At 40.9% G+C, this 16243-nt stretch overlaps 1 protein-coding gene across 1 annotated transcript in view; it reads right to left on the bottom strand.

Moving 5' to 3' along the window:
- Nucleotides 1–318: 318 nt before the first annotated feature.
- The window catches only part of LOC121729311 (pancreatic triacylglycerol lipase-like), a 22026-nt gene continuing 6101 nt past the window's right edge, over nt 319–16243 (bottom strand). The window contains exons 2-11 of the mRNA XM_042117781.1: nt 15905–16014; nt 14579–14740; nt 13226–13363; nt 12221–12324; nt 11136–11263; nt 5516–5656; nt 5250–5348; nt 4217–4328; nt 3027–3169; nt 319–759 (exon numbers count right to left, since the gene is read on the bottom strand). Coding sequence (XP_041973715.1) covers nt 566–759; nt 3027–3169; nt 4217–4328; nt 5250–5348; nt 5516–5656; nt 11136–11263; nt 12221–12324; nt 13226–13363; nt 14579–14740; nt 15905–16014 — 1331 coding nt within the window. The 3' untranslated portion in view covers nt 319–565. The remainder of the gene's footprint in view (nt 760–3026; nt 3170–4216; nt 4329–5249; nt 5349–5515; nt 5657–11135; nt 11264–12220; nt 12325–13225; nt 13364–14578; nt 14741–15904; nt 16015–16243) is intronic.

The following is a 16243-nucleotide window of genomic DNA, read 5'->3' as shown; positions in this document are numbered from 1 at the left end:
AATACATTCATGGGCGTACCGAGGGGGAGGCAGGGGGGGTGCAGGTGCCCCCCCCTGGATCATGTTGACGTCCCTACTAAGTATATTATCTAGTACTTTTATCTATAAAAATAAACACCTAGCTTATGAAAAATCTGATTTGCCCCTCGCTGGCCCAGAACTTGGGTAAATTGCCCCCCCCCCCCCCCCCCCGGCACCAGAACCTGGGTAATTTGCCCCCCCTGGCTCAGAACCTGGGTACGCCCATGAATACATTCAATAAATTGTACGCATAAATATCAAAAACAGGATCCATGAGGTACAAAAAAAAATCCAACGTTACCTCTACATTTTATTTTATCAATTATCTTAATCAAACAATCACAGTCAGCAGTTAAACTAAATAATGATTCGCACGGACTTCTTTTTTTTTTTGATATGATAGATTTCGTGTCATGACATTTAAAACCTAATAAATAACATGTAACCTACATTTCTATTGCTTTTAGCGCTATCTAAACTATCTACAATTAACAAAAAAATATCAATACTACCATCTTTCTTACTCTCCAATCTTTTTCTACTCTCATCCAAACAATCTATAGAACCAGTTCTTCTGTGTGGTACAAGTGGGTGGGTCATCGGTGACGATGTCAGGGTCCGCGTACTCCACGGGCGTTGTGTGATGATGGAGAGCATTGGAGGTGCGGTTGAGAGAGAAACCCTTTACTAGGTCCATGAGTAGATCATTCCGGGGATGACGACGCTCGTATTCTGAAGCTGTAAAAAATATTTTTTTTTTACTTTAAAGGGTATTTTTAAATAGATGTTGGTCGCATGTTATTTAAGGCGAAATTATCATAAGAAAACGACATAATTTAGAGCAAGGACTAATGCTAAGTACTCACATACGGTTTTGCTCGATAGTTTTACTTCGAATCAAAGGAAATGACATATTTGACCTGTCATATTTCATTCCATCGAGGCCGGCTCGAAGCGAGCCTTCGAGCTGTCAGTTTTGGCGGTCCACGCGGTGATTTTTGCTCGATTTGGAGTAAAACTATCGAGCAAAACCGTATGTGAGTACTTAGCATAAGAGTCCCATATCAAATCTCATTAAAAACGATTTAGTGGTTTAAAATTTAAATGTAAAAAAGTGAACATAAAAAAATCGATTCTTCCGCAACAGAAACGATCCTTAATCATTTCCTGTCACTCCAAGTATATAATATAAAACTCAGACAAATCGTTTTCACCATTTAAGTGTAAAGAGTTTACTGGTATAGACTAGCCCCCATACTAATAAACGCTGTATAAGCTTTGAATGATTATACAGTGTTTTGTCTTCTTCAATCCAATTAAAAATGTCACTTGTGTGACAGGAACAAAACACTGTATAACTTTTTAAAGCATATACAACGTTTATGATAGATAGACATAAACTTTCGCATTTATAATACTATCAACAAAGTATGATATTAAAGCAAATGCGGCACCCCTAATAATGTTGACAATTCGGTCTCGTGCAGGATTATTTTCAAATGGAATAAGATTTTTCCATTTTCACAATGAGATGTTTTACTTGCGGTAATATTTTATTAATGTTGAACATTGTTTCACTTTCTAAAAATTAAAATTCAGATCATTTAATTCGGGCATCAGAGGCCCATATAACAAATAAGTACCTTAAATCTAACATACATATATATACTTAAAAAACTAACACTGTCACATTTTGCCGGCGACATGACTCGCTTCGTTTCGGAGTCTCCAGACCAGACCAGCAACAGTCGCAAAGTTTTGCTGAGTCGCCCGTGGACTTGGCGTCGGCGCAACCGGGAGGGAAACGCGGGCGGGGGCGACAGCGGCGGTGTTCGTTGACCCATCCGATAATGCTGACGGGCTAAACGTGCTCGCTTGCGCGCCACGATGAGTAGTGACGAATGCGGCATCAGGTGACCTACATATTGAATTACCACTTTTTAATTGCGATAATTCAATACGTAAGTCACTGATTGTAGACTCTGATGCCTGCAATCTACCTCGAACTCCGGCCAGCTCCTCCTTCAGGAACCTCATGTCCTTCAGTAGACTGACGACGTCGACGTGGTCCAATGTGACGGGCGGCAGCTTGTGCAGCACCTTTGCCACAAAAGCCGGCACCTCATTAGGATCCGTCTGCTTCAGCAGGGAGATGATGTCCTGCACGCTCCTTTCCGTACCGTCTCTTCGTCGCGACGGCATATTCGCGCTCTGTCCGAGCGTCTCGTACAGCAGCTGCTTGCCCTTGCAAATCTCCTCGCTGGAGAAGGAGCACTTGCAGATCTGCATGATGCTGACCTCGTCCATAGTGTCGATGGCGTCCTGGATAAACGCCAGCAACTCGTTGGCCACGAGCGCCATAGTCACGTGCAGCGGCAATGTGCCGCGCGATTCGCAAAAATATTACTTTTGCTGCGTGTGTAACGCGGAGCACGACCGGTCGCTAACTCGACACGTCATTACACACTGAAAAAAAGAATCCTATACGGTACTTTGCCATTCAAGCTAATCCTGTTTAACTACACTCCATCACACATCATTATTTTACATACATCTTAAATCTTTAACACAAAATATTACAATAATAAAAGAATTTGCTCATAATGTAGAGATCCTTTGCTACATTGAGACAAAGTTCTTAATAAGGGTAGGTAGCCTCTCCCCTTTTAGGCTTTGGAATACCGCACTCACGATATTATCTTTAAGACCGTCCATATTAATCTGGTCATGCCTACCTATTTATACCGAATTACCGAACTATGACGTGACATAACAAGCCTCGGGCTAAAAGCCCACTTTTGGAACGAAGTTCCTTATTACGCGTTGCGAAATTGTGACCAAAACTTGTAACGACACTTTTTGCTATAGTTGTAAGAGAAATCTCTCTCATAGAAAGCATTCTTCGTTCCATCCGGGTGTCCCTTGACACCTCTCAAGTTTTTTTCTATAATTTTGAGGCTGATCTGGTCAAGCCATTCGTTTTAAAGCAAGCACATGATACTCACGGCAGTATGGTGCGGCGGATGTGGTGAGCACGAAGTACGCGCCGCGCGCCTTCGGCAGCCGCTCACCGCCCGCCGCGCGGATACCCATCTCTGAACACGAGGACCGACGACGGTCGCAAGTCGCTGATATGCTGGAGTTTACGCTGGAAGTTACAACAGCAATGTTAACAAAAACTTGGTCCTGGGCCCTGATTCACAATGCGCAACTCGACTCGGATTCGGAAACTTCGTCGCGCGACATCCAATAAACGCTCGTCGCGCCAAGTATTGACCAATGATTGCACGTTAAAGTTCTCGAATCCGTTTCGAACGGGAATCATGAATCACCCTGCTGACAGCTAATAAAAATTGCATTTTTCAGTAGGAACGATCCATCCGGGGTCTTTATTTTGATTTCATTTAAACTTTCGCGTTGCATTATAATGAAACTTTTTAAACGGGACTTAACGCGACTTATTTAAGTAGTAATGCTACTACGAGTACATACTTTTTCTCGACGTTGGACGTCGAGAAAAAGTATGTACTCGTAGTAGCATTACTACTTAAATAAGTCGCGTTAAGTCCCGATTAAAAAGTTTCAAACTTTTGATTTGGTCGTGGATTGAATACCCTCGTTGTAGAAAGTTCCGGGTTTGGTTAGGAGTTAGGACAATGCATGCAGGCTAACAATAAAAATTGTCCATGTGTCGAAATCGGCGTGTACTATCAGAGAAGTTGATTCATGGGTAGATGGTAGACTGTAGACCTACGTAGATTAGTCGCGTTATGTCAAATCCAGCCTATAGATCAAAACTAACATTAAATTGACACAGTCTTACCAGATGGCGTAGCTCCGTCAACTGCCTATGAATCAATTTCGTCGATGGTTTTTTTAAATGAATAATAACGACGCAAACGAGCTAACGGGTCACCTGATGGAAAGCAACTTCCGTCGCCCATGGACACTCGCAGCATCAGAAGAGCTGCAGGTGCGTTGCCGGCCTTTTAAGAGGGAATAGGGTAATATGGAAGGTAGGAAAGGGAATAGGGGAGGGTAGGGAAGGAAATAGGGGAGGGTAGGGAAGGGAAAAGGGTAAGGGATCATTGGGTCTCCGGTACTGTGCATAACACATCTCTGATCTCTCGCCAGTCGTTTCATTTCTTCATTATTTGCACCTACAGTGCATAACATGATGTAAGGAGAGGCTTACCCCTCGTATGTGAGGTTCCACTGGTGCGCGCGGAAGGTGCAGTTGTTGTTGATGAGCGACTCCGTGAACAGCAGGTACGCTCGCCCGTGGCTGCAGATCGCCTGCTGCAGCTCTGCAAGTTGTTCACAAAATATTGTAACAATATTATGATAGCGAGGCCTTATTTAGAAGCTTATGGACACAATTAATAATTTAACAATACACAAATAATGCAGTAAAGGCTTTACCAATATCAACAAAGGCGTCGCCAAGGGGGGGCAAAGAGGGGCAGGTGCCCCCTCCCCCCCCCCCCCTTAGAGATTCTAAAAAAGTTGCCAAATATAATGCAAACAACGACCACTATAAATTAGAATTTGATAATAAAAAAAAATACATTTATATATAATACAAAAATAATATTAAGTTATTATAACTTATTTACAAGTTTTTTATTACATAGTCAAGAGCTCGTGCTCGTAGCTTTACACATTGGACTCTGTTCTGTCACAGAATATATATTTATATAGTACAAAGATTCTGTTTTTACAATCGCTGTAGATGTAAGGCTCGTAGTACAAGTGAAAACCTTCATGTGCTGTCGACTTTACCTACAATTCATACCTTGAATATCAATATAATATCAAAAAACAAATCGTTAAGGGACAAAGGGCATAATCTAGAAGTTGACATTCTTAAGCAATTCGACGATCTTTCAAACAGAAAAAACTTAGAAGAAACAACATATCTTATATCTTTAAACGAGCAAATATACATATATATATAAATTTTTTTGTATATATTTTTTTTTCATGAAATTTAGTATATAGGGGGTTTCGGGGGCGATAAATCGATCTAGCTAGGAATCATTTCCATAAAATGTCATTTTCATCGGATACCGAGCAAAGCTCGGTCAAACAGCTAGTTTGGTTAATAAGACATATTATTATGACAGACTTTTCTCTTGCAAATATAAGTAAATCTAAAATGAAAGTGCTCGTACTTAATAATCCTTGATACTTTAAATAGAATAGTTCAGATTGTCAGAATAACTTACTTGCAGGCGAAATAGGTAGAATCCTTGACCAGACGGAATTACTCTCATTGAGACAGCCGGGCTGCTTCATACCGCCGTTGGGGTAGAAATCTGCATGGCCTAGAATTAACCAACAAGCAAGACAGTAAATAATTACACTCAACTATTATTCGTTTAAGGGCTCCGTAACCAAAGGGTAAAAACGGGACCTTATTATTAAGATGTCGCTGTCCGTCCGTCCGTCTGTCTGTTTTTATTCGAATATCTCTCTGTCAACTTTAACTTACCAATAGGATCAGGCAAACCGAAGCCAAGTCTCTGTAGCAATCTGCCGTTAGTGTGTATGACGTCCACGAAGTCGGCATCGGTCTCGTCCAGGCGCTCCACGCGACTCGTGGTACGGAAGCACGGCTGGGCTGGGTCCAGGCCTGAAACAGATTTGTAAGGTTAGGTAAACCATTAGGTAAAAACCAACTGCAGTAAGCTCAGATTCTAGCTTTGTCCTCTCTTTAACATATTCAAAATAAACATTAATGACAAAATCTAACCTATATTCTTTTCTGGGGAGTAAAGTGTGTTCATAAGAAATTTCAAGTCAGCAGTCTACTTATCGCCCACAGACTGTGTAATTGTGTAATATTTTTATTTCAGAATGTGGTCAAAGTATTTAACCTAACCTAACCAAACTTCCTCATACAAAAGTATTCTCTAAATCAGCGAAATACGTAATATAATCGAATGAAATAGCGCGGCCCACTTGGGCGCTTGACGGAATGGCGCCGTACATATAGCCCGGCCCGAGTGGGCCTTAAGCTTAGGACAAACCTACGCGACCAAAGCGACTGCGAAGCGGTAGCGTCTACCGCGCGACGGACGCTGCCCATGTAATCTTATGGCGCCGCGCCGTGCACACCTACGCGACCGCGACGCAAAATGTTCGCGTCGGCAAAGCGAAACATGCGCGTCAAGTTGTCAGACGCGTGTTTTGAAGTGTACATAACTAGACTTCTTTTTTAAAACCTTTTAAGGGTTCCGTAGCCAAATGGCAAAAAACGGAACCCTTATAGGTTCGTCATGTCTGTCTGTCTGTCCGTCCGTATGTCACAGCCACTTTCCTCCGAAACTATAAGAGCTATACTATTGTAAATTGATAAGTAGATGTAGTCTGTAAACCGCATTAAGATTTTGATACAAAAATGAAAAAAATATTAAAAATTTTAGGGGTCCCCATAGGTACAACTGAAACAAAAAAAAATTTTCATCTAACCTATACGTGTGGGGTATCTATGAATAGGTCTTCAAAAATCATATTGAGGTTTCTCATATCATTAATATAAGGCACGTACCATATTATGTGCATGCTTGAACACAGTTTTGCTAGCGCATGCTTCTCGCATGAAAAGATGTAAGACTGACTTATCTACCACATGCATGCGCAAGCCACATTCTTGCCGAGATCGTCGGCGTATAAACAATGTTTCTCAATGAAGAACTATATTTTCTTCTGCTTTAATTTTTCCAGTGTTTGCTAGTGACAAAATTGATAATGCATAGGTAAATAAAATATTTTTTTTCATATGCGTATTTTTTTTATTCCTGTCAGAATAATCTTTCGATTTGATCTTCCACAGAGCGAGCAGATTTTTTTTTTTTATAATTCAATGAATTCAGTTGCAAACTGACGTTTATAATATGTACGTAAATCTGCCATTTTATAGCAGCGTGCGCGCATTTTAACACCACATTTTGACTGACAAAGAGCGGATTGAACACTGAACTTCCAACCACACGCGCAGACAAGTCTACACGAAGGCATCCCTGAATTTCAAGCAAGTTTAAAAAACAACAAGACAAACTTTGAGGCTTGCGCTTTACCAACTACACGCACAATGTTCAGTGTTCAAGCCGGCATGCGCAAGCAAATCTGTAGTCAAAAATGCACGTGTGGTAGGCGCCTAAATTACTTTATTTTATTAAACTTGACCATTGTGGACGTGTTTTATTCCTCTGCACCTTCCAAATCAAAAGCAAGCTTAGCATCTCGCAACCCTCATGTCCGTCCGTCCGACGCACCGGACTCTGATATTAAGTATGAGGATGTCATTACCACAATTACAGTTAGCATACACCAGATAAAGTCGTGCGTCTTCAGCACATCTTCAGTGACTGTTCATTAACAAATGAAGTTTGACGGTTCGCACCGTAGTCGCGCAGGTGTGCACGGCCAATTTCGCATTGCAGACGCTCCCGTATCGCGTACCGCGTCCCCTGTCACTGACGCGTAGGTTTGTTCTAAGCTTAACGGTAGCTGAGAGGAAGTGTGGAATGGAAACAAAAGCGTGAACAGACAGATTAGACAATTTCGCATGTAGGATTTAGGATATTGTTAAGGTTCAGTGGGTGATGGTTAGGTTAACGATGCACATGGGTAGAAAAATTCACAGATTTGAAATCTCGATTTCTCATTTGCGTTATTATCAATAGTATATTTTTTATCTATTTAGTTTTAACCTTTTTAATTATTATATTTATTGTATGTAGACCATAAGTATTATCTCCTATCTCATATCCTGTAACTGTATTATAAGTTGGTCTACTGCGTGCTATTATAAAAATATTTCATTAGCAACTCAGATTAAACTGTACCCCCCTGTAGTCTCTGAACTACGGCGATATGGATCTAAAATTACGAAAAAAGCCGAAAGACATGTAGACAGTTAAAACTTAAAGATGTAATGAGGAGACCACAATAAGGCAAACGCAGAGAACGGACACGATGTAGCTCCATGGACTGACGATTTGGAGAAGGTAGCGGACAGCAGGTAGATGAGGTCTGCCCAAGATCAAGACGGTTGGCGCTCGTTTAGGGAGACCTACGTTAGACTACTATTATATATTCTGTGGTTAGATGGCAATAGGCTAATATCTGATATCTTTGAAAGTCATAGGCTCTTTGGTTCTTACTTTTAGTGTCAATAAACTTGTTGGCAATGTTTTCTAAGTTTGAAACAAAGAACCAATCAACAAAAAACCAAGTTCAAATTCTTAGGAACTACAATGGGGAAACTTGTGTAAGCAAAAGTTGTAAGGACAAGTAATCCAAAACAGTTCCGAGGACACAACTCACCGCAAAGTAAAAAGGTGATGACGCATTTCGCGGTAAGTATTTCATTGACATAATATGAGCTATTTCAGGGGTAAAATAAGTCTACTGCGCCTGGCAATTCGCAACGTTCCTAGTATTGTGATTTGTGACGGAATAACCCTGTATGAATAGTAGGTACGCACTACGCAGCAATCTCAGTGACCTTTTGAAGACAAAAAGAAAGCAAAATTACGTGGTATGTACGTACTACGTAGGTTGCGTAGGTTTTTTTTTATGAAATAAGGGGGCAAACGAGCAAACGGGTCACCTGATGGAAAGCAACTTCCGTCGCCCATGGACACTCGCAGCATCAGAAGAGCTGCAAGTGCGTTGCCGGCCTTTTAAGGGTAATAGGGTAATACGGGAGGGTAGGGAAGGGAAGGGAAGGGAATAGTTGAGGGTAGGGAAGGGAATAGGGTAGGGGTTAGGGGATTGGGCCTCCGGTAAACTCACTCACTCGGCGAAACACAGCGCAAGCGCTGTTTCACGCCGGTTTTCTGTGAGAACGTGGTATTTATCCGGTCGAGCCGGCCCATTCGTGCCGAAGCATGGCTCTCCCACGTCTAGAATAAAACTGCACATGGCTAGTATTGTACCGCGACTTGTGACGTGTCTTACCGATAAACAACCTTTAGGCTTTCAATAAGCTCCATATTTATTAGTAACTTTTATTACTATTTTAGCAATACAGACATGAAGCTTTATTTAAAATATCAACTTACAATTATTCCAATTTTACCTTCATTTAAGAAAGATAAATCTCTGCAGTTGCTAAGCTTGCAAATATAGTTATGCTTATGAAATGGGCAAAATGAGAGACTGTCAACCTGTCACTTTAAGGGAGATGGCACATACAGTCTGCATGGCCGCGCCATGCAGACTGTATGTGCGCCACAGACTCGATCACACAAAAAGTGTGCCGTCTGCGATCTCCCTATGCATTCCTCTGTAGAAAGTTTTTTCTATGGTGTTCATACAAAGATCTACTTTTTATTATTTTCTAAGCTCACTTTACCAAATTCTAATTAAAACTCCCCGACTTCATGTCAGGATGTGTGTACATCAATCAAAGTATCGTCTAGCTTTATGTTAAGTCACTCGGAGCAATATTAATCTGTATTAGCAGCCCCAGGTGGATTAACCACCATTAGAGATAATTACAACTACCCTCACACGCCGAGTAACAATTATATAAATTAATAATGATGAAATTAGGCCCAGTTTGACGCTTTAGGCCTGCCGCCTGAGCTAAGTAATAATAATTATGTTCGTAGGTACTAGCTGATGATGAGATTTTACACTCCTCAAGGGTTCGTTTATAAAATGATATGGGACGAAACGCAATTTGACGATACAAAATTCTAATGTCGGTTGTGGAATAACGTGATGCCGGTTGACCTTTTGAATGTTGTGTTGCAGTGCTGCATCGTGCCTCGTCTCGTTTCGGTGTGATCATTATAACCTTTTTATAATTTAATTTTTATTTCTTGGTTAGACGGGTTAGACCCGGTAGAGCAATATAGGTTGATGTAAATAACATGCCTATTAAGGGTATTTTTGGACCCATTTATTATATTTGTATTAAAAACATCTTTACTTACAACATTTTAAAAATAAAAAACCAAGCCAAAAGGTTCATAAAATAATTCTAAAATACAAATTGAAAACAACTGCAACAACTTTAGATATCAGGATAAAACAAAACACGCATCTGTGAAAGTTTGTATGCGGAAAACGCCGCGTCGCGTCCCGACTACTGTATTGACGCTGAGTTTACGTCTGGAGTCTGGACTGGTTGCCAACTTCGGCATCTAGTTACAAATAAAAATAGTTTTAAGATGGAAAACTTATTTCAGTAGAAACTGTATATTTTACAGGCAAACCAACATCTCATTTAAATCGATATCGATATCAACAATAAATGCTATGAGACTATAAAAAGTGTTAGATCTAAGATATTTTACAATTTGTCCTTTATGCACATTGCCCAAAACAAATAATGTAAATTTTCAATTCAAAATCAATTATTCAGGCCCGGATTGCCGCCCGAAGCGAATCGATTTCAAACGCTTAAAATAATTCTAGGATCACGGTTTGTATCCCAATTCCCAATCTTATCCTGAGATTGTTGGTACAACTTTAAAATCGCTCCGTGCGACTGGAGAGTGGAGTAAGCACTATCTCCCATACTCCTCCTTACGAATAGTATAAATGCGAAAGTGTGTCTGTCCATCTGTTACCTCTTCACGCTTAAACCACGAACCAATTTTGCTGAAATTTGGTGTGGAGATATTTTAAGTCCCGGAAAAGGACATAGGATAATTTTTATCCCGGAAAAATGTGCGGTTCCCGCGCGAAAACCGCATTTTGACGGAACGGAATTGCAGTCGTCATCTCGTGATTAAATAAGGGGGCAAACGAGCAAACGGGTCACCTGATGGTAAGCAACTACCGTCACCCATGGATACTCGCAACATCAGAAGAGCTGCAGGTGCGTTGCCGGCCTTTTAAGAGGAAATACGTGTATGTACTAAATACTAATTAAAGGTACAGCTAGCAGCTAGCTTTCAACAAAGTGTCACCAACGCACTGTCAGCTGTTATTATACCCATATATTCTCTTCACTGATCTACGAATTGGTACCAAGTTCGCCCTGCATACTCCTTGCTCCTCCAAAGAGACTAAAAAATCGAACATTATTGTTCCATGTTAGTTTTTGCTGAGCGATCTATAAGTTAAGCGCGATGTTTATATTGTCCTACCTGTAATTCGTCCTACAGTCCCGATGTGGTAGGAGACGTAGGACACGATGTGTGCGCCCAGGCTGTGCCCCACGAAGTGGAACTTCTTGACGCTCGCGCCCGTCGCTTTCATCAGCTGCTTCATGAATCTGCACAGGAGGGAGCAGAGATTAGCTTAAAATGTGCAATTTAAAAACGAACAATCAAAATGCTTTAAATTAAGGTGATACGTTAAATTAAGAAAAACAACCTCCGATTAAAAAAAAAAAGTAAATGAAACAAAACGATAGCTAAGAACACGCTCGATAATGTCAGCTCTCAAACAAAAAAAACTAGATCAAAATCGGTCCACCCTTTTGGATGCTACGATGCCACGGACAGACAATCAGACTGTTATAAGTTGCACTTTCATGTCTGAAAGTGCAACTTATAACAGACACCAAACAACACGTCCGGGGTTAAAAATACTCGTCTGGTGTTGGCGACGGCACACCTACTTATAGGTGTTGCCGCCGCCGCTCCAGTCCACCGCGATCACGTTCACGTCGCTCTGATAGCAGGAGACCTAGAATACATACCCCACGACATCGGATCCGACTCGTCTGGTGTTGGCGACGGCGCGCCAGTACTTCCACGTGTTGCCGCTGCCGCTGCAGTCCACCTCGATCACGTTCACGTCGCTCTGATAGCAGGAGACATAGAATACGTACCCCACGATATCGGATTCGACTCGTCTGGTGTTGGCGACGGCGCGCCAGTACTTCCACGTGTTGCCGCTGCCGCTGCAGTCCACCGCGATCACGTTCACGTCGCTCTGATAGCAGGAGACATAGAATACGTACCCCACGATATCGGATTCGACTCGTCTGGTGTTGGCGACGGCGCGCCAGTACTTCCACGTGTTGCCGCTGCCGCTGCAGTCCACCGCGATCACGTTCACGTCGCTCTGATAGCAGGAGACATAGAATACGTACCCCACGATATCGGATCCGACTCGTCTGGTGTTGGCGACGGCGCGCCAGTACTTCCACGTGTTGCCGCTGCCGCTGCAGTCCACCGCGATCACGTTCAAGTCGCTCTGATAGCAGGAGACATAGAATACGTACCCCACGATATCGGATCCGACTCGTCTGGTGTTGGCGACGGCGCGCCAGTACTTCCACGTGTTGCCGCCGCCGCTCCAGTCCACCGCGATCACGTTCACGTCGCTCTGTTCAAACATACATTGTCTGTCAAATTCAAGTTACTTGGAGCGCGACTGCAGATGCCGTTTTTAAATTTTTTTGACAGGATATTGTCTTTTCAAGAGCGTTCTTGATTGTGTTTTACTCTTTCAAGTTAGCCAATCAAAAGAACTATTAAATAGGATATAAGGCAGGTGCTGTAGCTACACCTAAACCAAAATCGCAAAAGGGAATACCCATTTATTTATATCAAGATAACATTATTTTTCTCACAATAAATTAAAGTCAGGTTAATTACAATTTACAGTAGCTATATTAATTCACTTCTGTGCAGTTTCGTTGTGAATAAGGCTAAATCTCTGAGAACAAACAGGTTAGTACTTCCTTGCCAATCCTGGCATAAGGATAATGGTAACAAAACTCCTTCGGATAAAGTTAAGGAAGTCGTTCACATAATAAGTAACAAACCGGCAATAACATATTTTGAATCCTATTGGAAATTACCGGACACAAAGCAAAATATTTGTCAATAATAGCTTATTACTCGCTTACCTGAATCTAGTAATATCATTTAATTTAAGCTCGTTTCTATTAAATCTAGAAATATTAAATATAGAATCTTAAAGAATAACTTTACACAAATATAATAATAAATCTCTTTTGCACAAATAGATAAGGCAGCACATGTTTGTTTTATGGTAGGCAGAAATGTATTATAAGCCCTGCTTTCATTCTGATAGCCTATACTCTATTATATCCAAGTTTTATTTTTTAAGAAAATCCTGAGAATTATTTGCTATCTCCTGTAGTTTTGGATTTCACCTACCATGTTTACTCATACTTTCACATCTCTCCCTTGTATTCCCCGTCAATTCCCCCATAAATCTTCCTGAATCCCCTGAGTTTGTGCCCCTCTGCAAAACTCACCCATTCCAAGAAGGCGTCCGTCATCTGGGAAACCCAGGAGGCGTTGCTGTGGCTCATGAAGCCGTGGACGATCATCACCGTGCGCCGATCAGGGTCGAAATCCACCCACTCCAGACCGAACTGTTTCCCGGGGTATACCTAGGAGTATGTAATATGTATACAGTAAGAGCGAGGCTGCACATCTGAACAAAAAAATCTGGGTAACTGGTAGGGTGATTATAATTATATATCTTGGGACGGCTATTATGATCTAACATCGATCATACTCAGTGAGAGATAAAATAATATCCATGCTAATATTATAAACGCGAAAGTGTGTCTGTCTGTCAGACTATCTGTCTGTCTGTTACCTCTATATGCCCAAACCGCTGGAACAATTTTGCTATGGAGATACTTTGAGTTCTGGGACATAGCCCATAGGATACTTTTTGTTCCGGAAAAATGTACGTTTCCCCCGCGATAAACGAATTTTGGCGCAACGGAGTTGCCGCGTCATCTATTAAAGGCGTAAATGGTCAGTGGACACTTCTAAAGATGAGTAATGCAGCTGCCAGTTGCGATAAATGATGATAAAACTGAGTGCGCGGAAGTGTCCGTATGCCAAGAAAAATAAAGCAGGGTGTAAAAACATACTAACAGAGTGTACCCTGACCACTTTTTCTCGAAATGTTTCGACTTTCCTCCATTCTTTTATATCTGTGAAATTAATATTCATCCCCTTATTTACGTAACTACAATAATTCTATTTTATTTCTTTTATCATGTGCTAAGTAAGAACACAGAATTATGATAAATTTAATAATATTATGGTACGAAGATAATTAGATGTAAATAGAAATTATCTCGACACGTCATCCTCTGTTATGGTCGTGAACATATCTAAGTTCAAGGTGGTACAACAATGCAGCTGTATGCATAATAATGATAACACAATGCATACTAATCATTTAAATTCACGTTTGCGATATCTTTGCACAAATTCAAGTTTAATAGACTGAGAGCGAGTGTTCGGCAGACTTAATACAGTAAAGTAGCTAACCTCATATTATTAAATGCAGGTATAATGTGTCGTCTGCGTTGATGCAATGGGTATATCCACTATTCCCAACGAGGGTTCCACTCTCGTTGAGAACACTGGCTCTAAGACTATAAATAAGGCTTTACCCAACTATATTTTCTTTACTTTTTATCGTAATTTTACATTTTTTACGGCATAAATTAGTTTTTTTCGGCCAATCCTGCATTATTAACCGGGACTCCAATACAAACATCTCAATCCGTTCTGCGGAATAAGCCTGAAATAGACACAATTTCGTCACAATAATATGAGTGTAGACAACTCAAAATTCAAACCTGCACTCTATTCCTCTGGTTCCTCGATGAGAAGTAGAAGTGTGTGTTGACATCGATGGATGAGTCTGGTCGTGTGTTGAACAAGCTCCACAGCCGTGTCGTGAGCGGGCCCAGGCCGAAGCAGTCAACTGACTCCGGCACTGGCAGCTCTGTGGTCAGCTCCTATAAAACGTTCCAATTTTAAAATTTTAAAGGTTTTTTTTTTACAATTTAAGTATCGGGCTTTGGCTTAAAGCAGCGGGTAGTACCAACGCGGCAACGTTAATCCTTTATGACGGCTATTACACCAGTCTGGGCTTAAGTCAAACTTCGATTTAATGTCATGCTGTCTGTTTGTCTGTTTTTGTAATTAGAATAGAGAAGGCATGATTCTTAATGAGACCTAATCTAAGCCCTACCATTTTCATGGGCAATTTTAGAAAATCCAATAGTTACTTTGGCACGTCAGATTAGCCTTGAAAATAAAAATACCCAACATTTTCCTCTGTTGAGGAAAATGTTAATAAAATGAAAATGATAATCTTGTATTTAGGTGTTCCTAAATACAAGATTATCCAACTTTGTCCAATTAACAATTCATAACTTAATAACGAATCGTATTTTATGGATGAAAACGATGAAAATTAAAAAGAACATGCCGAAAACTTTCTCCGGAAACTTTTTTTATTAAAAAATAAAGCATAGACTTATTTATATAATGGTTTAAAGTATTATTAAAGCAGCATAACCCGTTACTTTATTTTTATCAATAAATGAATATTGCGTTTATCACATAATAATTATAAATTTATAAATATCCTTAATGTCATCAACCCGGCGTATTCGGTATTACGTATCCGGGCGTAGCCCGTGGCTACAATGTCGCAGCCCGTAGCCCGTACTCCGTAGCCCGTAGCCCGTAACCCGGCGTAGCCCGTAAGTCCCGTAGGCCGTAGGTAAGTCCCGTAGGCCGTAATCCATAGGTTTAGCCCGTAAACCGTAGACCGTATATTCCACGTAGCCAGTAGGGACCGGGGCTTTTAAATTTTAATAAAATGTAGACAAAAACATTTTCAATTTGAAGTAGCATTTTTTTTAATATGCATAATATTATAAGCCATTTTAGAGTCAAGAGATATAATATGATACTCAAAAGACAGATTCAGCTTCTTCCTCAGGCACCCCTAACGATTCATATTCGTTATGGCGTTCATGTAGTTGGTAACCACTTACCACTGTTGATCCTGGCGACACAGAAGTTGCAGTGGTGGTCAAATTTCCCGTCTTAAGAGACAACGGCGTTCCTAAAATGTATGTAAAAGATAGTTAGAAGTAGCACAGGCTTACCTCAGGACTAGCAGAGTCATCCGTATCGGTGGTGGTCCCGAATCTTGTCGCTGTATCATTCTTAAAGTTCAAAAACGTGTGTAGATCCTCTGGACTTATGTGGTTTTCCACTGCAACAATAAGACAGTGTCAGAAACAAAGTTCTACAGTTAGCTTAATAGCTTTTTGGACAAGATGACAGGAATTATTTGCTGTACCCCGTAATGTCCTTCTGTCCCATTTAAGTATTCTGAGCAACAGAATAAAAAACTGTCAGCGTACAGGGTAGAAGTTGCGTTCGTGAAATTATTTCTTTTTACGCTACTGCGCCAAAAAGAAGATTATTATATTGCAAGTTAT

The sequence above is a fragment of the Aricia agestis genome, chromosome 8 (assembly GCF_905147365.1).
Source record: "Aricia agestis chromosome 8, ilAriAges1.1, whole genome shotgun sequence".
Taxonomy (NCBI): Eukaryota; Metazoa; Arthropoda; class Insecta; order Lepidoptera; family Lycaenidae; genus Aricia; species Aricia agestis.
Note: the sequence above shows the minus strand (reverse complement) of the source record. Positions and strands in the feature narration are given on the sequence as shown.